This window comes from Xenopus laevis, chromosome 5L (assembly GCF_017654675.1).
Source record: "Xenopus laevis strain J_2021 chromosome 5L, Xenopus_laevis_v10.1, whole genome shotgun sequence".
Lineage (NCBI taxonomy): Eukaryota > Metazoa > Chordata > Amphibia > Anura > Pipidae > Xenopus > Xenopus laevis.
This window is the reverse complement of record NC_054379.1, coordinates 160,162,111-160,190,056: the sequence shown is the minus strand read 5'-3', so window position 1 is coordinate 160,190,056 and position 27,946 is coordinate 160,162,111. Positions and strand designations below refer to the sequence as shown.

The 27,946-nt window shown below is 39.7% G+C and overlaps 1 protein-coding gene and 1 long non-coding RNA gene across 2 annotated transcripts; both read left to right on the top strand.

Moving 5' to 3' along the window:
• The first annotated feature begins 1,939 nt into the window (after positions 1–1,939).
• On the top strand, positions 1,940–13,343 carry LOC121393857. Its single transcript, XR_005961416.1, has 2 exons — positions 1,940–2,559; positions 12,197–13,343. It is a non-coding gene; the product is annotated as an uncharacterized LOC121393857 (long non-coding RNA).
• A 746-nt stretch (positions 13,344–14,089) lies between these two features.
• On the top strand, positions 14,090–26,161 carry LOC108717227 (cytochrome P450 2K4). The gene is made up of 10 exons (XM_018264087.2): positions 14,090–14,225; positions 17,272–17,466; positions 18,669–18,831; positions 20,677–20,826; positions 21,156–21,316; positions 21,698–21,874; positions 22,017–22,158; positions 22,698–22,882; positions 23,448–23,589; positions 25,838–26,161. Exons 2-10 carry the CDS (start codon positions 17,296–17,298, stop codon positions 26,017–26,019), a joined length of 1,473 nt encoding a protein of 490 aa, XP_018119576.1. The 5' UTR covers positions 14,090–14,225; positions 17,272–17,295; the 3' UTR covers positions 26,020–26,161.
• The last annotated feature ends 1,785 nt before the right edge of the window (positions 26,162–27,946 follow it).

The window sequence follows — 27,946 nt, the reverse complement described above, 5'->3', positions numbered from 1 at the left end:
GCATCGGGGTATAATAAATCTAGAAAAATGTGAGGTTCTTTTTCTACTAAAAAATTTAGTTTTTCCCCAAAAAGAGCAACCAGAAAAAAATTAGTAAATAACCCCTGTAAGCTTTTAGATACTAACGTTTTATATTCAAGTTTTTTGTGCTTAATAAATACCAAATATTAGAGCTTTTGAAAGTATAACTCGAATTTGTGACGTTTTTGCAAAAAAAATATAATTGTGTACATTTGCCATTGATTACTACATGACCTCAACAGGTTTGAAATGGAGTAGTTTTGGATTCTGATTTTTAGCAGCTTTGGGGTATAATAAATTTAAAAAAAAATAGAGTTTTTATTTTTCCATGAAAAATTAGTTTTTCCCCTAAAAAACTAGACCAGAAAAAATCAAGGTTTAATAAATTGAGAATTTAGGAGAAAAAGGTATCAAATGAATAGCAAGGAACTTGCACACCACACTCATTTGTAATTACTCTAATTAGGTGGCCCATTTATTAAACCTCAAATATTTTGTAGTTGCATTTTTAAAGGGGACCCGTCACCCAAAAATGATTTCAAATCCTATTTTATCACATTAGTCAAGCAAAATTAACTTTAATTACACTATATAAATTATTAAAATCTTGTTTCCTTCAGTCTGGGAATTCATAATTATAACAAGCAGGAAGGAGCCATTTTGTGGACACTGTTATTAAGACAAGCCTTGTATCATCTCAGAATCTTGTTTGTGCACGAGAATGGGGGACCTGATGTCCATCCCCATGTCCTGGCTACACAATTAAATGGTGAAGAGAACGGGGGAATGTGGGGAGAGCAGTGACATGTAGGAAGTGCTGAATGGAAAGTGAAAGTAATTGCCTAAGGCATAGAGGAGGGGCAGGCAATATTTGATTGACAGCTGATATTTTTAAATGAGTTTACAACAGCTATGAATGCTTTAAATATATAAAAGAAATTGGATTTCATATTTAATTTGAAAAGGACTTTTATTATACAGATTTTTATGTCTGGGTGACGGGTCCACTTTAAAGGGGAAAACTCAAATTTTTAGAGGAAAAAAGATTTTAGAGGGGAAAAAAATGATTTAGCTGCTATTTTGTCAAGACTTTTCCTGCACTGACTTTTTTTACCTGATTTTTTGAAAAATTATCATGGATGGGAGTTTGATTGACTTTGTTTTAATAAAAAAAATTGAGTCTTAGTAATTAACTGTCTAGAACTTACCAACATCTCTATGTAAGTGTTACTATTGATACTGGGGAAGAGAACTCTGGTGTTACCACCACATGGACTTAATGGCAATACCAGTTTTCCCACAGTGGGTGGTGTCAGTAGGTGCAGCTCGCACCCAGTGGTTTTAACAAGGTTGGGCCCATTTACAATCAAATTTAGATTTTTTTCCACAAATCCCGAAAAATGCATGGTTTTCCTATATGTCTTAAAAGCTGATTTATTAGGTGTAAAAACCACAAAAACCTCTAATTCCAAACTTAGCCAACCAGTAATAGTTGTGTAGGTCCTATAGAAGTTAAATGGAGCTGCCCTGATCTTATTGGACCTCTTTAAATCAATTCAAACTTTTAGGGGGTTTTAGATTTTCTTTTTTCGTTAGGGATTGTACGAAAAACTAAAATTCCTAGAGGATTCTAGAGCATTGTTCAGTGCTTTTTTCATTCAGATCTTTTGATAAATCCAGTGACAATCATGGTATTAGAGTTTGTGAGTGTAATTGTGGTTTGAAAAACCACTTAAATCAACCTTAAACAAAAAAGCCTTGAAGTGTTGGTAGTGATGAAACTGGCAAACTTATTTGCAAACACACTTTTGTTGTGACATGTCAGGTGCATTTGCAGTAGGCAGAACTTCCGTCTCCACCACCACAACACTGGAATTCTGGAAAAAAAACTGCGGAAGAAACTTGCACATATTCATTTGTAAATTACTCTTCCATGCACTTGAGCATCACTGGTGCAAATCCCAACTAGAATCGGATTTCTGAAGCTATAAATCAGCCCTGCGTTCTTTTATCACCAGACTTTCCCTAGCCAAACAAACATACTTTACTAAACTCATTAACTCCCTTTCTAAAAAAAACCTGCACGACTTTTCTCTTAATACTTTTCTTTCCCCTTCCCCACCCCCATCAGTGCACATCTGTCCAAGATATTGCTGCACACTTCAAAAAAAAAACAAATTGACACCATAATCTCATAGTTAAAATGGGCCGGCTTGCTCGCAATATTGGCTCTGCCTCTGCTCCGATCGTAGCTTCAGACTTCAGCTCCTGCTTGTGTCTTCCGTCTCCAGGCTACGTTGGGGAGAGCAAGCAGGGGGGCAGGAAGTCCGTCATTTCATTTGATTTAGTGGGAAGCACAGAGAGCCTCGCAGTGGGGATTTTTTTCTCTTCGCTCTCTCCACCCCCTTCATTGTATAATTATTCTCCTTCCCGGCCAGGCACTGGCTTAATCACGCAGCCTGACAGACATATGGAGCTGCTGCTACATTAGGGGAAGGACGTCCCTGATACATTACACCGCAGGTGCAAGTGCATGGAGTAAGTTTTTCTCTAAGAGAGGTCTGTGTGTGTTGTCGGGCTATTTAAACATATATTTGATAAAAATCATATAAAAGAATTTAAGGCTCCTTATAAGTAATAAACAGGAGGAGTCTTAAATAATATATGCCCAACTCTGAATTCAATATCGAGCCTTCCCAATCAATTGGTACAAAGGGTGAAAAATCAGGACAACTATTTAACAAAATAATTGATTTATTTAAATATGAATATGACAAAAAAAATGAAATTATTACTTCTTACAAAAAAAATCTATAACACTTGATATACATTCAATGATTAATCAAAAGGAAAATTGACCAATAGATATTACTTAATAAACGGCAAACATCCACAAGATAATATATACTTTCACTTCTTAATACTTAATAACAAGGTATTATATAGATTGGAATCAAAGGAGGATTATATAACTGATTCTGATTTGCTAAGGAATTCTGTCCTTAAATTTTCTTATTTCCCCATTAAATCGTTAACTTGGATATCATATATATATATTAATGAAAAATAAAATGGACCCAAATTAAACAGATTATTCCCAGTTTGCAATTCTGGGAAAGTCAATGTTTAGGGTATGACTATAATACACATAGGAATAATAAATATCCAAGCATACAACTTAATCGAGAAAAAGTATAACAAAAATGTATATTTACCAGATGTAGAGTTTTCACTGGCCTGTGATGTCACCCTGATCTCACTTTCTGGATCTTTAAAAACATCTGGTTCTTTTCTTTTTAGTTGGAGAATGAGTCTTCTTATAGTTGAGAGTCTCCAAGTAGTTTTTAGATTTCCTTCCTTCTCTTTCTTTCTTTTTCTAATCTTTTTCTCCAGTCAGCCCTCTTTTTCTTATCCTCTTTAGTTTCTTTTTCTTTTTCTTTTTTTTTTAGTATCCCAGTGTCTCCTAATTTATCCCTCCTTTCTGTCTAAAACTCAACCCCTGGGATTAATTAACTAACCAATTGGAATTGAAGGGTAGTCTCCAAAAGTTAAACTATCACCATCTAATATAAATATTTTGTAAAATGTCAATCATTTACCCCTGGGCGTGATGTCCTACACTACCTGTAGATGGCACTATTGCTTCAAACATTGTGACCTAAAAATATCTAAAAAATACATAATAGCCTTTGACCTCCTTAATTTGATGTTACACATTATTGTTGACATTGCTTCAGATTAGAACAATGCTGTGTAACTCCTTAATACTTTTGGTACATATAATATACTTGTGAAAACACTAGCCATTCAAAATTGGTCTGGTCTTTGATTAATTATTACCCTCTCAAACAGGTGTGCTCTATACTGTGGATAGTTTGTAAAATCCTTCAAGGTGTTCTCATCTTATTCACACAGACACCAAGGATTATACAACCTTTGAGATTTGCTTTAAGCACAAAGTTTATACACCTGTGTTAAACATCCTTTTCAGAACAGAAGTTTCTTACCAACTAAACATTAATTTATATAAAACAAAATATAACATTCATTTCTCACCACTATATGATTAATCAAATATTCATAATATCATCATGAATATGTATTCTATTGAGTAAAATAATCATACGTTATCATTAATAAACCTGAATATTCTTATAGTTAATAATCATTTTATTTGAAAATCCGACAGTGTCTCTCTGTGAATGTCTCTGTGTCTGTCTGTGAGTGTCTCTGTGTGTCTCTGTGTCTGTGTGTCTGTCCAGGCCTGGACTGGGAGTCAATATAGGCCCTGTCATTTCAAGTATAGAGATGTCGCGAACTGTTCGCCGGCGAACTTGTTCGCGCGAACATCGGGTGTTCGCGCTCGCCGGAAGTTCGCGAACGTCGCGCGACGTTCGCCATTTTGGGTTCGCCATTGTTGGCGCTTTTTTTTGCCCTCTCACCCCAGACCAGCAGGTACATGGCAGCCAATCAGGAAGCTCTCCCCTGGACCACTCCCCTTCCCTATAAAAACCGAAGCCCTGCAGCGTTTTTTCACTCTGCCTGTGTGTGCTGAAGAGATAGTGTAGGGAGAGAGCTGCTGCCTGTTAGTGATTTCAGGGACAGTTGAAAGTTTGCTGGCTAGTAATCGTTTTGATACTGCTCTGTTATTGGAGGGACAGAAGTCTGCAGGGGTTTGAGGGACATTTAAGCTTAGGTAGCTTTGCTGGCTAGTAATCTACCTTCTACTGCAGTGCTCTGTATGTAGCTGCAGTGGGCAGCTGTCCTGCTTCTGATCTCATCTGCTGACTGCTGCAATAACAGTAGTCCTTGTAAGGACTGCTTTTATTTATTTTTTTGTTGTTTTACTACTACTACTACTACTACTACTACTATAAGAGCCCAGTGCTATTAGTCTAGCAGTGTTGGGGAGTGGGACTGGTGTGCTAATCTGCTGCTCCTAGTAGTTCAGCAGCACCAACTTTAATTTTTTTTTTTAATATTCATTTTTTTTTTATTTTACTTTTTTTTATTTTACTACCGCTGTAGTAGTGTATAAGTTGACCTTTTAGGCATTATTTGCCCTGTAGGCATTATTTGCACACTGTTTTCTTCAACCCGCCATCGAGCTGTGTGACCTTGTTCACATTCTGTCTAAATATCCATAATATTACCGTCTCCAGAAAAAACACCGGAGTCACTTTTTTCAAGCAGCCATAATATATTTTACGTAATCCGTATCCACCGCTGTAGTAGTGTATACGTTGGCCTTGTAGGCATTATTTGCACACTGTTTTCTTCAACCCGCCATCGAGCTGTGTGACCTTGTTCCCATTCTGTCTAAATATCCATAATATTACCGTCTCCAGAAAAAACACCGGAGTCACTTTTTTCAAGCAGCATTCATATATTTTACGTAATCCGTATCCACCGCTGTAGTAGTGTATACGTTGGCCTTGTAGGCATTATTTGCACACTGTTTTCTTCAACCCGCCATCGAGCTGTGTGACCTTGTTCCCATTCTGTCTAAATATCCATAATATTACCGTCTCCAGAAAAAACACCGGAGTCACTTTTTTCAAGCAGCATTCATATATTTTACGTAATCCGTATCCACCGCTGTAGTAGTGTATACGTTGGCCTTGTAGGCATTATTTGCACACTGTTTTCTTCAACCCGCCATCGAGCTGTGTGACCTTGTTCCCATTCTGTCTAAATATCCATAATATTACCGTCTCCAGAAAAAACACCGGAGTCACTTTTTTCAAGCAGCATTCATATATTTTACGTAATCCGTATCCACCGCTGTAGTAGTGTATACGTTGGCCTTGTAGGCATTATTTGCACAGTGTTTTCTTCAACCCGCCATCGAGCTGTGTGAGCTTGTTCACATTTTGTCTAAATATTGATAATATTATCGTCTCTAGAAAAACCACTTGAGTTACTTTTTTTCAAGCAGCATTCATATATTTTACGTAATCCGTATCCACCGCTGTAGTAGTGTATACGTTGACCTTGTAGGCATTATTTGCACACTGTTTTCTTCAACCCGCCATCGAGCTGTGTGAGCTTGTTCACATTTTGTCTAAATATTGATAATATTATCGTCTCTAGAAAAACCACTTGAGTTACTTTTTTTCAAGCAGCATTCATATATTTTACGTAATCCGTATCCACCGCTGTAGTAGTGTATACGTTGACCTTGTAGGCATTATTTGCACACTGTTTTCTTCAACCCGCCATCGAGCTGTGTGAGCTTGTTCACATTTTGTCTAAATATTGATAATATTATCGTCTCTAGAAAAACCACTTGAGTTACTTTTTTTCAAGCAGCATTCATATATTTTACGTAATCCGTATCCACCGCTGTAGTAGTGTATACGTTGACCTTGTAGGCATTATTTGCACAGTGTTTTCTTCAACCCGCCATCGAGCTGTGTGAGCTTGTTCACATTTTGTCTAAATATTGATAATATTATCGTCTCTAGAAAAACCACTTGAGTTACTTTTTTTCAAGCAGCATTCATATATTTTACGTAATCCGTATCCACCGCTGTAGTAGTGTATACGTTGACCTTGTAGGCATTATTTACACACTGTTTTCTTCAACCCGCCATCGAGCTGTGTGAGCTTGTTCACATTTTGTCTAAATATTGATAATATTATCGTCTCTAGAAAAACCACTTGAGTTACTTTTTTTCAAGCAGCATTCATATATTTTACGTAATCCGTATCCACCGCTGTAGTAGTGTATACGTTGACCTTGTAGGCATTATTTGCACACTGTTTTCTTCAACCCGCCATCGAGCTGTGTGACCTTGTTCACATTTTGTCTAAATATTGATAATATTATCGTCTCTAGAAAAACCACTTGAGTTACTTTTTTTCAAGCAGCATTCATATATTTTACGTAATCCGTATCCACCGCTGTAGTAGTGTATACGTTGACTTTGTAGGCATTATTTGCACAGTGTTTTCTTCAACCCGCCATCTAGCTGTGTGTATTATCGTTTCCAGAAAAACCAACTGAGTTTTTGTTGTTGTTGTTGTTTTTTTAAAAATAATGCCAGGCAAAGGCAGGCCGCCACGCAGAGGCCGTGCTAGGGGCCGTGCTGCTATGCAATCCTGTGGCCCTAGCAAATTTCCCAGTTTTAAAAAGCCAATGACCCTGAACTCCCAAAATGCTGAAGAGGTAGTTGACTGGCTTACACAGCACACCCCATCCTCTACCGTTTCTAACTTTACCACAACATCCTCCTCATCCTCCACTGCTATGGCCACCCCACGTAACACTTCCTCCACCACCGGTGCCCCTTCTTCACTGGGGTCAGAGGAGTTATTTTCCAATGAGTTTCTTGAACTGAGTAATGCGCAACCATTATTGCCAGAAGAAGATGAAGGAGATGAGGACCTTACACCAGATTTAATTCTGGCAGAGAACACGATAGAGATGGACATAATGAGTGATGAGGAGGAGGTCCCCGCTGCTGCTTCCTTCTGTGATGTGTCAGAAGAAATTGATGCATCTGAGGAGAATGATGATGAGGAGATTGATGTTTTGTGGGTGCCTAGTAGAAGAGAGCAAGAGGAGGGTAGTTCAGATGGAGAGACGGAGAGTCAGAGAGGCAGTAGGAGAATAAGACTTAGAAGAAGCAGGGAGGACAGCCCGCAGGGATCAGCAGGGCAACAACATGTATCGGCACCTGTGTTCAGCCGGCCAACGCACCCGCCATTGCCGCCAATACCGCCAACTCCGCCAACTTCTACTGTTACCGCCAGATCGCACACTTCCAAAAAGTCAGCAGTGTGGGATTTTTTTAATGTGTGTGCCTCTGACAAAAGCATTGTAATTTGCAATGAGTGCAGTCAGAAACTGAGCCTTGGTAAGCCCAACAGCCACATAGGTACAACTTCTATGCGAAGGCACATGAGCGGCAAGCACAAAGCACTTTGGGAGCAACACCTCAAAGGCAACAGGCAAACTAAAAGCCACACTCCTTCTGGTCCAGCATCTTACTGCTCTACCTCTGCTCTCCTTGACCCGTCTGAACCACCCTCCACTCCGCCTTCCACCTTGACCACCTGTTCCCATTCCCAGTCATCTGCCACCAGCCAAGTTTCTGTGAAGGCCATGTTTGAGCGTAAGAAGCCAATGTCTGACTGTCACCCCCTTGCCCGGCGTCTGACAGCTGGCTTGTCTGCACTCTTAGCCCGCCAGCTTTTACCATACCAGCTGGTGGACTCTGAGGCCTTCCGCAAATTTGTAGCAATTGGGACACCGCAGTGGAAGGTACCCAGCCGCAATTTTTTTTCTAAAAAGGGAATACCACACCTGTACCAACATGTGCAGAGCCAAGTTACCGCATCTCTGTCACTTAGTGTTGGGCCAAAGGTCCATATGACTACTGACGCATGGTCCTCCAAGCATGGTCAGGGCAGGTATGTCACCTACACTGCCCACTGGGTGAACTTGGTAATGGCTGGGAAGCAGGGAATGGGTAGCTCAACAACAACAGTGGAGTTGGTGTCACCGCCACGGATTGCACGCGGTTCTGCCACCACCTCTACTCCTCCATCGCTCTCTACCTCGTCTTCTTCTTCTTCTTACTCTGCTGCTGGGTCCTCCTTCTCCTCCTCCACACCTGTGCACCCCCAGCTCCCCCTAGGCTATTCGACGTGCCAGGTACGCCGTTGTCACGCTGTCTTGGGGATGACGTGCCTGGAAAGCAAAAACCATACCGGATCTGTACTCCTGTCATCTCTGCAGTCACAGGCCGATCGGTGGCTGACCCCACACCAACTGCAGATCGGAAAAGTGGTGTGTGACAATGGAAGCAATCTGTTGGCAGCGTTGAGACTAGGCAATTTAACACATGTGCCCTGCATGGCACATGTGTTAAATTTAATAGTCCAACGTTTTGTCTCCAAGTACCCAGGATTCCAGGACGTTCTCACCCAGTCCAGAAAGGTGTCGGCCCATTTCAGACGTTCCTACACAGCCATGGCACGCCTTGCTGACATTCAGCAGCGCTACAACATGCCAGTCAGGCGTTTGATTTCTGACAGCCAGACTCGCTGGAATTCAACGCTCCTTATGTTGGAACGTCTGCTGCAACAACAAAGGGCCGTCAACGAGTACCTTTTTGAACTGGGTGGTAGGACTGGATCTGCACAGCTGGGGATTTTTTTCCCCCGTTACTGGGTGCTTATGCGCGATGCCTGCAGGCTCATGCGACCTTTTGAAGAGGTGACAAATATGGTCAGTCGCACCGAAGGCACCATCAGCGACCTAATACCCTTCGCTTTCTTCCTGGAGCGTGCCGTGCGACGAGTGACAGATGAGGCTGTAGACCAGCGTGACGAGGAGCTGGAAGCGCACGATTTCTGGTCGGAATCACCAGAACGAACCCAGGCACCTGCTGCAACGCAGGGAGAGGTGCCAGAAGTGGAGTCAGAGGAGGAAGGTGGCTTTGTGGAGGAGGAGGAGGAGGACCAACAGGAGCAGGCTTCCCAGGGGGCTAGTGGTGACCTTTTGGGGACCCCTGGTCTTGTACGTGGCTGGGGGGAGGAGACCGTGGATGATGCAGTCCTTGATAATGAGGAAGCGGAGATGGATAGCTCTGCATCCAACCTTGTGAGAATGGGGTCTTTCATGCTGTCATGCCTGTTGAAGGACCCCCGTATCAAGAGGCTTAAGGAGAAGGACCTGTACTGGGTCGCAACGCTACTAGACCCTCGGTACAAGCATAAAGTGTCAGAAATGTTACCAACATACCACAAGTCCGAAAAGATGCGGCATTTACAAACCAGCCTGCAAAACATGTTGTACAATGCTTTTAAGGGTGATGTCACTTCAGGAACTCATCAACATTCCAGGGGCAGAGGTGCCAGTAATCCTGCCACGAGCACACCTGCAAGGACAAAGCCCTTTGGCCAGTCTGTAACGTCAGACATGCAAATGTTTTTCTGTCCAAGGCAGCGCCACAACCCTTCTGGATCCACCCTCAAAGAACGCCTCGACCGGCAGGTAGCGGACTACCTGGCATTAACTGCAGATATCGACACTCTGAGGAGCGATGAACCCCTGGACTACTGGGTGCGCAGGCTTGATCTGTGGCCAGAGCTGTCACAATTTGCCATGAACCTCTTGTCTTGCCCAGCCTCAAGTGTGCTCTCAGAAAGGACCTTCAGTGCAGCAGGAGGGATTGTAACTGAGAAGAGAACTCGCCTAGGTCACAAAAGTGTCGATTACCTGACCTTTATTAAAATGAATGAGGGGTGGATCTCGGAGGGTTACTGCACGCCGGAAGACTTGTTCTGACTTCTATGCAGCTGTCCTTCTCTTCAAGCCTCATGACTCCACACACAGCTGTCCTTTAGCGTCCTCCTCCTCCCTCCGCCACCGTTACAAACTAGGGTGCAAACCCTACTGGTTTAATTTTTTCTGGCCTCTGTGCTTCAGTGGCTGCAACCAAAAAAACTGGGCAAACAATGTCTACAAGGTCAACGTATGGCAAAAAATGACTATTTTCAGCATTTATATGGCATATTTTTTCTGGCAACTGTGCTTCAGTGGCTGCGTCCAAAAAAATGCATATTTTCTGCATTTATATGGCATAATTTTTCTGGCAACTGTGCTTCAGTGGCTGCGACCAAAAAAATGCATATTTTCTGCATTTATATGGCATAATTTTTCTGGCCTCTGTGCTTCAGTGGCTGCAACCAAAAAAATTTATATTTTCAGCATTTATATGGCATAATTTTTCTGGCCTCTGTGCTTCAGTGGCTGCAACCAAAAAAATTTATATTTTCAGCATTTATATGGCATAATTTTTCTGGCAACTGTGCTTCAGTGGCTGCGACCAAAAAAATTACTATTTTCAGCATTTATATGGCATATTTTTTCTGGCCTCTGTGCTTCAGTGGCTGCGGCCAAAAAAACTGGGCAAACAATGCCTACAAGGTCAACGACGTTGACCTTGTAGGCATTGTTTGCCCAGTTTTTTTGGCCGCAGCCACTGAAGCACAGAGGCCAGAAAAAATATGCCATATAAATGCTGAAAATAGTAATTTTTTGCCATACGTTGACTCAACGTATATGGCAAAAAATGACTATTTTCAGCATTTATATGGCATATTTTTTCTGGCAACTGTGCTTCAGTGGCTGCGACCAAAAAAATGCATATTTTCTGCATTTATATGGCATAATTTTTCTGGCCTCTGTGCTTCAGTGGCTGCAACCAAAAAAATTTATATTTTCAGCATTTATATGGCATAATTATTCTGGCAACTGTGCTTCAGTGGCTGCGACCAAAAAAATGCATATTTTCTGCATTTATATGGCATAATTTTTCTGGCCTCTGTGCTTCAGTGGCTGCAACCAGAAAAATTACTATTTTCAGCATTTATATGGCATATTTTTTCTGGCAACTGTGCTTCAGTGGCTGCGTCCAAAAAAACTGGGCAAACAATGCCTACAAGGTCAACGTATGGCAGTTGTTTAAAGAGAACAGTAGATTACTAGCCAGCAAAGCTACCTAAGCTAAAATGTCCCTCAAATCCCTGCAGACTTCTGTCCCTCCAATACAGAGCAGTATCAAGCAGATTACTAGCCAGCAAGCTTACTATCATCTGTCCCTGAAATCACTAACAGCTCTCCCCCTACACTATCTCTTCCAAGCACACACAGGCAGATTTTTCAGATACATTTTTGCCCTTGATCCCCCTCTGGCATGCCACTGTCCAGGTCGTTGCACCCTTTAAACAACTTTAAAATCATTTTTCTGGCCAGAAATGTCTTTTCTAGATGTTAAAGTTCGCCTTCCCATTGAAGTCTATGGGGTTCGCGAACCGTTCGCGAACCGCTCGCATTTTTGCGCAAGTTCGCGAATATGTTCGCGAACTTTTTTTCCGACGTTCGCTACATCCCTATTCAAGTACACAAAGGCCCAAACAGCCCCCTTCCAGCCCACTATATGGTAACTTTCTATGGAGCCGTACAGCAGCCCCTCTGGCATTTGCCAGAACTCACAGATTGTCAGTCCGGGCCTGGAGGATCAAAAAACATAAAACTGCAAATGTTCTTTACATGACTTACTGCTGATTATACAGTATAGCATTAGTGAATGTAATTACTGAATGTATAATGTCATTTGGATACACATTTTAATATGGACTCCACAACCTTCCCACTTAGGTAAAAGAAGTTGTGCTGGAGAGACGTTGGCCAAAATGGAACTCTTCTTGTTCTTCACCAAGTTACTGCAGAACTTCACATTCCAATCTCCTCCTGGAGTTGAGGTCCAACTGACCTGTGGAGTTGCAATTACATCCATTCCTCTCGAGCATGAGATCTGTGCTTTGCCTCGTAACTAGATACATTTTTTACACAACTACAATATATTCAAGTTTCTAATTAAAGAAAACCTTGACTAAACTCACCAACTCTAAAGCTGCGAATATCATAAGATTTATTAAACAATATGAATAAAAAAAAGTTCAAGTGGAAAATTGTTCTAAACTCTGCTCTAAAAAATACAAATACATGTATGGGAATCACAAAAATGAGGCTATTGATAAATAGGCCTCCAAAAATCCGAATTGATTAAAAAAGGTCCAATAGGATAAGGGCAGCTCCCCTTGATTTCTATAGGAGCGTGGCAACTTCAACTGGCCAAATGTTTGTATTGGAGGTTTTCGAGGTTTCTACACTTAACAAATCTCTAATTTTTTGTGGTTTAAAAAAATATATAAAAACAAGACATTTTTAGATTCGTGAAAAAAAAAATAGAAATCTGAATATTAGTAAGTCGACCCCGTAGAAAACTGTTGTCTTAAGAGAAGGATTAACAACAAACCTATACCACCGAGTGTGGAGAGAATATTCCTTCATTTGCTTGTGATTTTAGATATTAGCCATTATAAGGATGTAGCATTTGTGTTTTTTTACTGCTGTATATATATTTTGTATACTGTATAAATGTCATATAAAATAAAATGTAGTCCAAGCATGTCAATAAAAGGTTCTTAGACAATTGAAGTTTACCGCACAATTTGAAGGCCTGGACCATTACTGATATAGAAATGCTGAAACTTTAGGCTGATGCAGTAAGTTCATGATATAAAATGATATTTGAACAGTATCCCGTGTTTGAAAGAAACTCAGGTGTTTGAAACGTACTCCTGTCTGTGCAAGGCAGGTAATTATGTTGAGGAGATACTTTGTGTGAGTTCACTTAAATGGCAAAATATCATATAGTTAGAGTGAGTGACACTCCGCTGAACTAAAGTTCACATACAGTTTGAATACTTTCATGCTCTTTCAGTAAAATATTTTGCTTCCAGTCTTGGCTCTCCTTTATTTCCTCCTCGAGGTGCAACAGCTTTCATTCACTTCCTTGTCTGAGTCAGCACTTCTAAACATCCAACCCCTTTTCACAGGTATATAAGGATATTAGAAGTCACTGAGGGGTTGTTCTGTGACCATATAAAGGCACAAGGCTGCAGGCTGAGTTATACAGGGAACTCTGAGTATCACTCATGTATTATAAGGGATAATATACCCCCTACTGTAAATGATAAGGATATTAGAAGTCACTGAGGGGTTCTGTGACCATATAAAGGCACAAGGCTGCAGGCTGAGTTATACAGGGAACTCTGAGGGCTCTAAATAACATACAAGTTACAGTCCAAGGGGACACTCACATGCCGCCAGTCAGACACATAGGGACGTGATTGTCACTGGCAGGACATTCATTTTTGTCTAGACTGAGAAGAAGATAATGCAGCATTTTAGATACTGTATAAAAAGTTAAATAACTCATGAAAGTATATTTAAAAAAATGACATATAAATGGCAAATGTTGCTAAATGAAGAAATATTTAACGAGACATATCCCTGGCAGGGAATGCTTGGCTCTCACATAGGATCAGTTAATGTTCAGAGAAAACTCAGTTGAACCTCAGTATTTACAGTTCAGCTGAGTTTACATGCAGGTAACCTGGCCTGCAGAGTGCTGTATCAGCATTGGTGGATTCCAAGGTGGGCGGGGCCTATCTAATTTAAGTACCAATGGGATACGGCAGTTCATTATTCTTTTCCTGTCATACTCGGGGGAAACAACATCAACTCACAGAGGATTGTTATTGAGAAGCCAAGAGAGGAGCCCGTAGCTCTCACATTCTCCTGCTGCACCTGATCAACTCATTGTACTTCCCTTGTGCAGGTTTGTACCCAATTCATTTATGGATCAGATCTTAGTATATCATTCATGTACATTGTTTTTATTATATTCACTCTCTCTCCTCTATACTTCTGCACATATCCTCTGCATTCCAGCATCCATCAAACTATCCTTTAATTCTAATCTCCTCTTCACTGCTCCCATCACCCTCTCATCACCCTCTCTCAAGCACCCTGTCTTGCATTGTTAAATCTCTTATCCCCTCTCAACCCATCAAACAATACAATGCTTGCACTGTCAAATCTAAAGGTCTAAACTTGTGGCACTTTCTTTATTACCGTTACTTGCATCAATCTGCAATAAACTCACAACAGTCCATGATCTCTTTATACCCAAATCTCTTCACCTTCTGACCATCACTGAACCATGGATCTCTCCCACTGACATTACTTTACCTGCTGGAGGCTTCTCATTTAGTAATACCCCTAGACCAGGAGATTGTCACGGCGGTGGGGTTGGATTTCTTCTCTCTTCCAAATGTAGGTTTCAAACTCTATCTACATCAACTTTCCTTCCTTCACTTCTTTTGAAGTCCGCAGCATACGTTTGTTATCTCTCTGTGTGTCACTGTGATATATCGCCCCCCTGGTCCCTACTCTACTTTCTTGGATCACTTTGCTGCTTGGCTTCCATACTTTCTCTCCAGCGAGACACCTGCTCTCATTTTACGTTAGACTTCAACATCCCCATTGATAACTCTGCTTCTCCTGCCACCTCTAATCTCCTCTCTATAACAACTTAATTTGGTCTCTCTCAGTGGATCGACTCACCTACCCACATTGAAGGTCATGCTCTTGATCTTATATTCTGCCACTCGTGCCACCCATCCCACCTTACTATAACTCTCCTTACCCCCTATCTGACCATCACCTACTCTCCTTTCAGATAGCACTTTCACCTGCACTATCACAACCATCTCTCTCCACCCACACATACAGACACCTTAATGCATTTGATCCACAACAATTATCAACAGTAGCAGCACTACTGATCTCTTATATTAAGAATCATTCCTGACCAAATAAGGCAGATTCTCTCTACAATTTTCAGCAGCTCTTGACTCCTTTGCTCCTTCTACCACCCATCACAGCCCACCAGCTAAACCCCAACCCTGACACACTAGTTTAACTCAGTACATTAGAAGATGTAGTAGATCAGCTGAACGATGGTGGAGAAAGTCACAAACTGATCCTGACTTCATCCACTTCAAATTCATGCTCTCCTGCTCCAATTGAGCTCGATCAATAGCTAAAGAGCAATAATTCTCCTCTTTAATCTCCACTCTGTCCTCTAAACCACAGCGACTGTTCGCCACACGTAAATCACTCCTATGCCTCCCCTCCACCCCCTCCACCCATTAATATAACTGCCCAAGATCCTGCCCAAAATCAACCTCATGAGATGATGAAATGATGATGACATAACTGCACCTTCCAACTATGTTTTGCCTTCTAAGATTCACTAAAGGGCAATACAGACTGACACTTATAATTACCTTACAAGAAATACATTTGTACATGTTTTGTGTTTTTTGCAACATATGTACCATTATACAGAAACCACCTGTATAACATCTTAGTGATTTCCAGTTTCAATGCCACAAAGACCCCAGCATTAAATGTCACATTGACCCCCAGCATTAAATGCCACAGTGACTCCCAGAATTAAATGCCACAGTGACTCCCATCATTAATGGCCACCATGACAGACATAATTAATAGTCATTAATATTCATTATAAAGTGAGATTAATGACATGATGTTGTGCTGCAGAGTTTCAAGTAGACTAGGGACAGCTCTTATTTAAAGGTTACCAGTTTATAGAAAAGGATAGTGAGGTATGGCAAAAGCTAGTAGCTTCAGAAAGAGATATTTTAGGAGCTTCAAATCTTATGTAAGGTTACCTGTTCTCCTGCTGCATATATTTCTGGGACTATTGTCTATTAGATTACAAGCACCAGGAGGCAATAGGAATCACATAAAATACGTTTTTGGATGACAATAATGTTGGACAGGGGGCTGGTGTTCTTAATCAATTCAATTGTCAGCAGTGGCCCAGGGGGGTTGAGGCTGATTAGGGTACAACTACATCGGCGATTTCACTGTAATTGGGCCAAAACGCAGGCGTCAAGTCGGATGCGACGGAAAACAAGGTAAGCAACAGGAGCGTTCATCCGATGCAACACGCATGCTGCGTCTGCACCCAACAGTCGTGTCGCGTCAGATGAACTCCGCAACACCATCTGAGAATTGTATTTCTTGCCTTGTTTTCCGTCGCATCTGTTTTGACGCCTACGTTTTGGTGCAGAGCATCGGGTGTAGTTGCACCCTTAAGTAAATTGTCTGCATATGATCAGTATATCCCTAATAAATGACCCCTCTAGGTTACCAGCAATTAGTGTCTCATCAATACATTTGCCTCTGTTGCTTCAGTTAGAGCTCATTAATTAAAGGAGAAGGGACAGGCAAAGCTTTCTCAACGGGTTGTCTTTTATATGAATATGAAGGCAAGTTACAAAAAGCTTCAGGCAGACTGACACTGTTGATTAATTTGCCTGCAGAGAACATTCCTGCTATAATTGCTTTGTGTGTGCTGTGGATCTAAGAGTAACCAGTCCAGTCCAGTGACCCACTACCACCAGTTGGTCAGCATTACTGGCCTGTTGTTTTAAAGCAAAGATTGGTTGCTATCAGTTACTAGAAGTGGTACAATATCCGAACCCTCAAGTTTTAACCTGCATAAAATGCATGTTTATAAAAAGACTTTGGGGGTCATGTAATAAAAGGCAGTCATTTTGCCCAGGAGCAATAACCCATAGCAACCAATCAGCAGGTAGCATTTGCTGGTTTTAAAAGCAAACATCTTATTGGTTGCTATGGGTTTCTGCTCCTGGGCAAACTGATGGGGGAATGTAATATGTTTCTTTAGTGCAAAAAACGTTTGGTGAACATGGAATCTATTATTGCCTATGCTTTATTGCATTTGTTTACATAATTGTGTATTTTTGTTGTGTCTTTTGTGGTTGCAGGAGTAAACCATACTTGTAGGAGCAATGGATCCAGTTTCTGTACTGCTGTCTGTTGTTGTTTGCATTTTCCTATTTAAAGTCTTCTATGGTGAAAAAAATGAATCTCAGAACTTCCCACCTGGGCCCAAGCCATTGCCGCTCATTGGAAATCTGCACCTTATGAATATGAAGAAACCCTATCTAACATTTATGGAGGTAACACAATAAATTTGTTTTATGTATTTGTAATCTACAGTTATTGACTAACCCCACTAATCTCTGCCATGTTGTCTACACCCTCCTTTTTTTCTTTCAACCTTTCAACCGTGTCCAATAGGGATGGGCAAATTTGACCCGTTTCGTTTCGCCAAAAATTTGCCGCCGGCAAAATGACGCCGACGCCCATTAAAGTGTATGAGCATCAAAAAAATTCTGCGGCGAAACAAGGCGAAAAAATTCGGCCATCCCTAGTGTCCAATTTTTGACGATGTTTCGTGAATTTTTCACTAGTTTCGTGGGAAATTTGAGAAATTCATGGCGAAGCCAAACGGGACAAATTCGCCCATCACTACTAGCACCCCAATAAGTGTGGCTTGAGATATTAGTTGTGAGCAGCCATAAGGGGTTCTTGGCATTGCCACAAAATACAGATGATGCCTCACCCTGTAGGTCAGCACTGACTAATATCAGTGTCCTAAATTATTAGGTCTCATTTATGAATCGTACAGGCACAAGTGGTGGAGCATTTGCCCTTGTATCAGTCAGAGGTGAAAGATACACTGTGCAGCTTGTGGTGGATTCAAAATTTGGTTCTCAAGCATTGTCACTAGTGATGGGCGAATTTGCGCGATTCGCCAACAGCGAATAAATTCGAGAAAATTTGCGTCAAAAATTCGCCGCCGTCAAATTTTTTTTTTCAAAAACAAGACACCAGCGTCATTTTGCGAATTTTTCGCCATTTCGCGAAATTCGCAAATTCGCCCATCACTAATTGTCACAAAAGCCCTATACTTAATGTCTGCCATAGGAGAACCCCTGTTTGCATCCCTGGCACCCCCCTGTATCCTTAATAAAACACAAACTGGGACATTCCAGGGGACACACAAATGCACTCCTCATGATTACTCATTGCAGCAGTGCAGAATTCCAATTCTTTGTGTTCCACTGTAGGAATTTTAGAATTCTAGGAATCCAAACAGTTGGGCCCAAGGGTGCAACATAGAGCAGAATAAAGCTTTGTGCCCATAGTAAATGAGCAAAGTGTGCTGCTACTGTATGTTCCACTGGTTGAAATATTACAAATTGCTTGCAGGTTTAAGTAAACAACTATTATTCTGATTACTGTATCCCGAGCATATCAGGTGCATATAAAGCATTATTATTTAGATGACAATATTCCATTCATGATGCCATTACAGTTGGCTAAGAAGTACGGCTCAGTGTACAGCATTCAGCTTGGAACAAAGAAGACTGTTGTGCTTTGTGGAACTGACGCAGTGAAGGACGCTCTTGTCAACCATGCTGAGGAGTTTTCAGGGAGGCCCAAAATACCACTTTTTGATGACACTTCTAAAGGACATGGTAATTGTATTCAATATGAAGATATACAGTATATATATTGACAGCAAATAAATCAAAATCCAGGAAATACTAAATGGAGCTGGAGTGAGTACTAAGTCAGAAACATGCTTAGGCAACAAGATGAAAATGCACAAGATTGCATTGGTGCCAATGGGCAGTGGTATTGGGTTGACCATAGGAAAAACGGTGGTCATGGGTGCTGGTGCCCACAGATGACTGTTACAGTCATAGACAACTACATCTCATCTCCTGCAGGACTCAGTCATCTTGGGTTTTGATCATGTGCTTAAATGCTTAGCAGGCAGCCAATGGGGCAAATTTACCAGTATTTATCAAAATGCAAAATTTCATCTCAGCAAGATAACGCTGGCATACTTTCCCCAGTGAAAATGAAAAGTTTCTTAGTGAATTTTCTCTAGCGTTACTTTCTTCCTGGTGGGTATATAAAGGTCATATGTACTTACATGTATTTATTAGTGATGTTGGTCAAATTGCTGGAAGTGGCCACTTATTACTAAGAATGAAGCAAAATAAAGACAGAAGACATCCTCTATTGTCCTAGACACGAGTCCATCCTAAAACAAATGTGGCATGAGCTTCAAATGGTGAAAGAAGTATAAATTACCTATATTTAACAGTTACAACTAGTAAACATAATCCCACATTAAAATATGAAAAAGCACAATAGTTTTGTCTTGTTTTAATGACTTTTTTTGGCATACAGGAAATGATGTCACTGACATAATAATGTTGAGGATGTAGCTTCAGGTAGAACCTAATCAAAAATTTTCCTGGTGAAACAATGCAAAACTTCTCTATCTGAGAAAAGCTCTATCTGAGCTTTTTCACTAGCAAATTGTCTTATTGGCCTTTTAGTAAATCTGCAATGTCTTTGCAGATTATCATTTTGGCGAACTTTCGCCAAGAAAAATGAGCTTTGCGCCTTACTAAATATGCCCCAGTATCTCCTTATATCATGGCAGATGGTAAAGCCATCAAGTTTAGGGTAACAAGGGCTAAAATAAAATGAAAAGATGCAGTGAAAACCTTCTGAAATAGAAACTATTCATATGCCTAATGCTACTCACAACGCTCTACCTTAGAATAAAAATGTATTAGAAGGTGCCTTGGAGAATGCAGATGTAGAAGATACAACAGAGTGATACTATTCAAAATGTATTCATAAATTATTTAGTAAATATTCTGTATAATTTATAGAATGCATGTTCTGTATTACAAACAAGACATTTTTATTCTAAGGGGTAAATTTGTTAACGCAATTTGAGAACATCGCAGGAAAAAATATCTTGATCTCAAATATATTTGTGTTAATGTTTCCTCAAACTCAAATTTTTATAATAAAATGAACTTAATGGAAAACTACCAACACCTGACGAGATTCTATAAAAGTCAATGTGGGGTGTATCGGAAGCATTGAAGCAAGTTTTTTAAATTTATTTAGATAACTGATATTTTAACAGCCTCATTGAAATTGAAATTTTTTGCTAATTTCTTGTTTTACCATAATTAAATGCAGTACAAACTTTATTTATCCAAGATTTATTTCTTAAATTTGCTAGCAATTAAGGGGAAAATGCAACTACTGAAACACAATTACTTTAATTACTTGAAAGTTTTACTTTCAAAACCATATCAACGTCAAAGAGGGATGTCTTCCTCAGGACAAACATATATTTCTCAATTTTCTCTCAGTCTGAAATGATTAATCAATCAGCCTCCCTGTCTTATATTGTGTACATTGACTTTAGTTGCAGCAGTGTCTTTATGGATAGATTCAACTTCAATTGTATTTAGCTCAATGCATGGCTTCTTCCATCTAATCAGGTGTTATTTTTGCCGACGGTGAGAACTGGAAAGTGATGAGAAGATTCACTATCTCTACACTGAGAGACTTTGGGATGGGGAAGAAAACTATAGAAGACAGAATCGGTGAAGAATGTGACTGTTTAGTGGAAATGTTCAAGTCCCATGATGGTAGGTCATGGAATAGAAAATTAGAAAATTGTGCATTCACAAATATTACTTGGACTTTTTCAAGGATTCATTTCAAGGGATAACAAATGAGAGATAGAAGTCATGACACAAGCAGGCTGGCAAAGTAGGAAAGGGGAGCAAATTAGTATTGGAGTGCCACGGTGAAGAGATTACCAACAATCAAGAAGTCAGTCCGAGATATCTTGTAGCTGACAGCAAGAATAAGATTAATTGCATATTGGCAGTACACCTTTTTTTCAAGACAGGCTAAGAAAATGCAAAAAGTGCAATAGTGAGTGTATCTTCAATTTCTTTCCTTTCTACCCCAGGGAAGCCCTTTGATAACACCTTGATATTGAACGCCGCTGTAGCCAACATCATTGTGCACATACTGCTCAACCACCGCTTTGAGTATCAGGATCCAACACTGCTCAAACTTATAAAAAGTGTCAGTGAAAATGTCAGGCTTGGGGGACGTCCTATTGTCATGGTAAGCTATTATGTGAATTCTTTCTACTCCCATAGAACCTCGATTTAGGAATACTAGTCTTAATACTGGTTGGCTATATTTCAATGGGTCACATTCCCATGCTAAGGATTTCTGCCCAGGTTCTGGTTCTTTGTCCTCTTCTTTGTTCTCTTCTCATGAAGGTGGAGCATGTACATTAAAGGGATTATCTAATAATGACAACTCTACTGAGTCTTCTACCAGATCTTCCGTTTTCTTTACCTTTGGGGGAAACACACTCATTTTGTAAAGTAGATTTTTCTTCCCATACTCTTTATGGGTAACTAACATGGGGAGTAATATGCTTTTATTATGTAACTGAACATTTTTTCAAACATGTTTCTGTTGTATTATTTCTTCAAGCTGTATAACACTTATCCGTCTATTATGCGATGGATTCCTGGAAGTCACAAAACTATTTTTGAGAACTCCGAAAAATTATTAAACTTTCTTAAAGAAACATTTACCAAACACAGAGATCAATTGGATGTAAATGACCAGAGGGATCTCATTGACACATTCCTTGTCAAGCAACAAGAGGTAATGATAAATTCACTGCTAAACCGGAATTATGCCAGTTTATTTCAATGGCTGAACCTGTGCACTGAAGAGCAGTCCATAACTGTTTTGTGCCTTGTTTATCTGTGATTAAGACAATATTCATTTAGCTCTGCAATTTCAGGAGAAGTCTTCTTCTACAAAGTTTTTCCATGATGATAACTTGAAAATACTTTTAAGCAATTTATTTGGGGCTGGAATGGAGACGACTTCTACCACTCTACGCTGGGGTATCCTGTTGATGATGAAATATCCAGACATTCAAAGTAAGGGAAAGGGAGTTTTTCCCCAGAAAACTCGATTAATTTGAGTTTTTGGGGTTTTCACCCTGAATTCACTGATTAGAGTTTTTTTTCCTAAATCAGAAAACATTTGAGTTGTGAGTTTATTCGAGAAACCTCTAAAAGTTGACCTTTGATAAATAACCCCCTTAATGAAGACTTGATCATTTTTATACATTCTGTAATACAGGGAATAATTCCATCAAATACAAAACATTGCCAGGTCCAGGGAGAAGGTGGTTACAAGCAATTTAGCCCATTATTTACTGAAAGCACAGGTCCTTGTGGAGTAATCCCAGCTCATTACACAATGGATTCTGGCACCCTTCTTATATTGTAAAATAAAAGCAATCCATATTAGTTTTCATAGCACATAGCTCCAGATGAGGCCAACCATAGCTGATGTAAATGATTGGCTTTTCCCCAATATTCTTTATTATAATCTGCCACTGGGAACTGTTAACACTTTCTTACAACTGAATTCCTCCAAACTCAACTCCATCTCTGCTTTATGTTTCCTCCAGAAAAAGTCCAAGATGAAATTGATCAAGTGATTGGATCAGCAGAACCTCGGCTCGACCACCGGAAACAAATGCCCTATACTGATGCCGTTATTCATGAGATCCAGAGATTTGCCAACCTTGCCCCTAGTGCCCTTCCTCATGCAACAACTAAGGATGTCACATTTAGAGGCTACTTCCTTCCAAAGGTATTTTCTTTTTACACTTTAAGGTTGGTTAGATGTATTTACTGTGGGTAAATCTGTCCCACAGTGGGACAGATTTACTAACATAGGTGTAAAACTTCAACAGTGCAATTGCTCATGGCTACCAATCAGACCTTTATTTCAGGCTTCATTTTTTAACTTGTAGTAGTCTGAACAATGTTAAGAGTGTGTTTTCACCACCAGTGTAAGTGACGGCATACAAAGGTTTACAGTGGTTCAGTTTTCAGTGTTCTCTTTAGCTTTACACAAGTGCCCAGTAACCGTACATAAAACCCAGCTAATATATGGAGGAGGTGTGTTTGGAGAATGTGAACAAATTCTACAGTATATACAATTGATGGCAGCAATAGGTATTCCTAAGAACTAAAGTTACACATGTAGTAGTAGTATCATCACAAGGACATCCAACTTTTTCATCAGATTTCTTAGATCCCCTCCTATACATACAGTAAATAGCAGATATTCAATTCTATGTCTATTTACCACCAAATGCTTTAGGAAATACAAAAATCTCTTACTTTTTCAATTATGATTGTTTCCGTTTTAGGGAACCCAAGTGATTCCACTGCTGACATCTGTTCTGCGAGACAAAGCTTATTTCAAAAAACCAGAAGAATTTTACCCTGAACATTTCCTTGACTCAGAAGGAAAATTTTTGAAAAATGACGCATTCCTTCCCTTCTCTGCAGGTACTGTGAATCTGTGTAATATTTGTCTATATCGCTAAATGTATCATTATGTATACATAGTCATAGATCAAATATAATATAAAAGGGATCCTTTACTGGGGTAAATACTGAAAAAAAATATTCCACTCTATCTGAACAAAAAAGAGGCACGACTTTGTGTAATAAAGCAGTGGGAATATGTTGGGGAATAATCCAAATGTGCAGTAAAGAAGGATTGAAAGGGTGCAAAAGATTGGTTGAGAAGTATATGTGGAATAGAAGGATACTTTAAGAGATAGAATGGTCAGTAAGGGACACATAGATTGGTCAGAATGAGAATCATAGATTGAAGAGAATATGTGGGATAGAAGGATAATTTAAGAGATAGAAGGGCCAGGAAGAGACACAAAGATCGGTCAGAATAAGAATCATAGTTTGTAGAGAATATGTGGGATAGAAGGATAATTCCAGAGATAGAATGGTCAGAAAGGGAAACAGATTGGTCAGAATGAGAATCATAGATTGAAGAGAATATGTGGGATAGAAGGATAATTTAAGAGATAGAATGGCCAGGAAAGGAACATATAGATCGGGCAGAATAAGAATCATGGATTGAAGAGAATATGTGGGATAGAAGGATAATTCCAGAGATAGAATAGTCACAAAGGGAAACAGATTGGTCAGAATGAGAATCATAGATTGAAGAAAATATGTGGGATAGAAGGAGAATTTAAGAGATAGAATGGTCAGAAAGGGAACCAGAATGGTCAGAATGAGAATCATAGATTGAAGTAAATATGTGAGATAGTCAGTACTGCATTGTGAGGAGGATACAAATGTGTGTGATGTTGCAGTGAGGACAAGCAGTTGTACACGGTTATATCTGCTATATACAGTGGTTATTAGTAACAGGAGAGGATACTTAGAAGACATAGAATAGACTGGGGGGAAAAGAGTGCATAATAATAGTTATTTGAGATAAAATAGGTTTTTCAACCTATAAACATAACAATTGGTATCATGAGCTCCAGCGAGTTAGAAAAATGTGAAATGGAAACAATTGATGCACTAGAATAATTACATGTACAATATACAGTTGTACACTTGCAAGATTTTGTGAATTAAAAATGTACACATTGGTGGGATTGAATATTTTAGAATAAATAAGATAAAAGCATGAGAATATTTTGGATATAATGGTTAGAGTGAGTGAAATACATGACAGGTGAGATAGGGGGATGAGCGTGAACAGGACAGAGCAAAGAATGAGATGACAGAATGCCGATAAAATGTGTGACAGAATGGACACTTAGGGGCACATTTACCTAGGGTCGAATATCGAGGGTTAATTAACCCTCGATATTCAACCGTCGAAGTAAAATCCTTCGACTTTGAATATCGAAGTCGAAGGATTTTGCGCTATTCCTATGATCAAATGGTCGAATAGTCAAACGATTTTTAGTTTGAATCGTTCGATTCGAAGTCGAAGGTCGTAGTCGAAGGTCGAAGTAGCCAAATTCGACCATTCGAAATTCGAACTATTTTTCCTCTATTCCTTCACTCGAACGAAGTAAATGGGCCCCAGTAATAATTCATGATAGCATTCTAAACATAATTGCAAGTACAGGTATGGGATACGTTATCCAAAATACTCCAAATTACGGACATAGACTCTATTTTATCCAAATAATCTAAAGTTTTAAAAACTATTTCCCTTTTTTTCTGTGATAATAAAACAGTAGCTTGTACCTAATCCAAACTAAGATATAATTAATCCTTATTGGAAGCAAAACCAGCCTATTGGGGTTATTTAATGTTTATATGATTTTCTAGTAGACTTAAGGTATGAAGATCCAAATTATGGAAAGATCAGTTATCTGGAAAACCCCAGGTCCTGAGCATTCTGGATAACAGGTCCCATACCTGTACTGTATGCCTGGTAGAGGGATTATGGTTAGATTGCATGGTGTAGTTATTTCAAGTGTAGGATAGAATGGTCAGGTAGAATCTTGAGAGTGTGTGGGATAGATTGGTCACACCATCTAAGTGTGTAAGAGTCAGATGCAGTTGATGAGTCTACCAGGTAAGGTAATAAAATGCCCATATCCATCTAGTAAGCCATTGCAAAGTATCCAAGATGTGTGTCTATCTCATAGTTCTTCCATACAAATGTCGAAATTAAAATTAAATATGACTTACCACTAATTATATGATAATTAAGGAATTTGGATAAACATTTTAATAAGGACTCACTGTATTTCCCACTTAGGTAAAAGAATTTGTGCCGGAGAGACGTTGGCCAAAATGGAACTTTTCTTGTTTTTCATTAAGTTACTGCAAAAATTCACATTCCAACCCCCCGCTGGAGTTGAGGTCCAACTGACCTGTGGAGATGCAATGACTTCCATTCCTCTTGATCATAAGATCTGTGCTTTGCCTCGTAACTATTGAATACACACAATAACAAGGAAATGAAGCTTTTAATCAAATAATAAACATAAAAACTGTTGTCAGAAAGACATTAGCAACAAATAGTGATGGGCGAATAAATTCGCGAAACGCCCGCGAAAATTCGCGGCAAAAATTCGCCGGCGTCAAAATGTTTTTTTTCGAAAAACCGGACGCCGGCGTAAAAAAACGGGCGCCGGCGTAAAAAACGGGCGCCGGCGTCGAAAAAACGGGCGCCGGCGTCCAAAACGGGCGCCAGCGTCAAAAACGAGATGCCGCGAATTTTTCGCCGTTTCGCGCGAATTTCGCAAATTTTCCGGCGAACCGAAACGGCGCAAATTCGCCCATCACTAGCAACAAACCAACAGCACCAAGTATGGAGAGAGAATTCCTTGATTTTCTTGTGATTTTACTCATCATTCATTAGGAAAATGATGTAGCATCGTTGTTGTTGTTTTACGACTGTATATATATTTTTTTCTTGTGTTTTATAATAGTAGCTATTAATGCAAAACTGTCACATGTAATAAAATATAGTCCAAATCAATAAAAGGTTATTGGAACTTTTCTGTAAATCACTCATTGACCCACAGACATGTCTGAATATGCACCTTCTCAAATTCCAGTTATAGTTGTGGGATCAGCAAACATTACCTGTGATATACAGTGGTACTTGAACATTTTGCTCTTTGTAAATACAAGAACTAGATCAATTCAACAAAAGAGTCAAAAACAATATATTTGTTCATGTATTCATTATATATTGTAAATTCAAAAGGGTTCACAACATTTAAAAAACAAATCACTGTACATGTAAATATTGCCTGCCCAGAAGAAAAGTTGTTTCTGGAACAAATATGGTAACTCAAGGTCGAAAATTCACCAGCGACCGATTCTCAGCCATCTCTACACTTCGCCAGGCGAAAATTCACTCAGACAACGCTAATTCACTGAAATGAGGAGTTTCGACATTTCGCTAGAGTTACTTCGGCAATACGAGCAATTGAAAGTGAAGATACGCTAGCGTTCATTTCTGCCTAGCTCAAATTCGCGCTCTGGTCTTGCGCTGAGGTTAATTTGCATACGGTGGGAAATTTAAAGTTGAATGGACGTATATGTTGCAGCAAATACATTACATTACACAAGTCCAGGGAACCTTAATAAATAAAATAAAGTTGTTATATTGCCCTACACATGAGCCCAGTGTATAGTTTATGTGCCATATGTTAGGAAATGTATGGGGGAACCCGGTTACCCAAAAAATTTAAGAACTTTTGCAGGCTATCACTCAAAGGAAAAGACGCCAGCGTTTTTTGTATTTTTTCACTAAAAATATGATCTAAGTAACAGAAGATTGAGGAAGTCCTATGCACGTCACCTGATCTGAGCTGGTGAAGGCAAGTCTGGCGAAAGAGGTAAAGTTCAGTAAAATCCGCATTTCATTGAATTTGCGGAGTAACGTCCATTCGCCAGAGCGCATTGTCATCTGGAGATAGAGTACAAATGACCGTTAGCGTCTATCTCTTTAGCCAGCGAATTGACGCCTGCGCCTATTAGTAAATTGGCGATGTCCCTGCAGGCGGTAACACTAGTGAATTGACGCTAGCGTTAGCCACTTCACCCTCGAGTAAATCTGCCCCTATAAATGAGTAGAAACTGCTTTTGCCATTTATAGGGAGGAAGGAGCCCATTCTGCCCTCACTAGAAGGAAGTTAAACATTTTTAATTGTGCAGTTCTCTTTAACCCTTCATTTTCTTAATTTACATATGCAAATAAAGTTTTTTGATATGGTTCGTTATTTGGCTGAATCTTGAAGGATTCTGCCAAATCCCAAAATAGTGGATAGGTGCATCCCTACACTGCACTAATGGATTTATGCCTATGTACAGTCAGATCTTTCTTGCTATCTCTGATAACATACACAATATA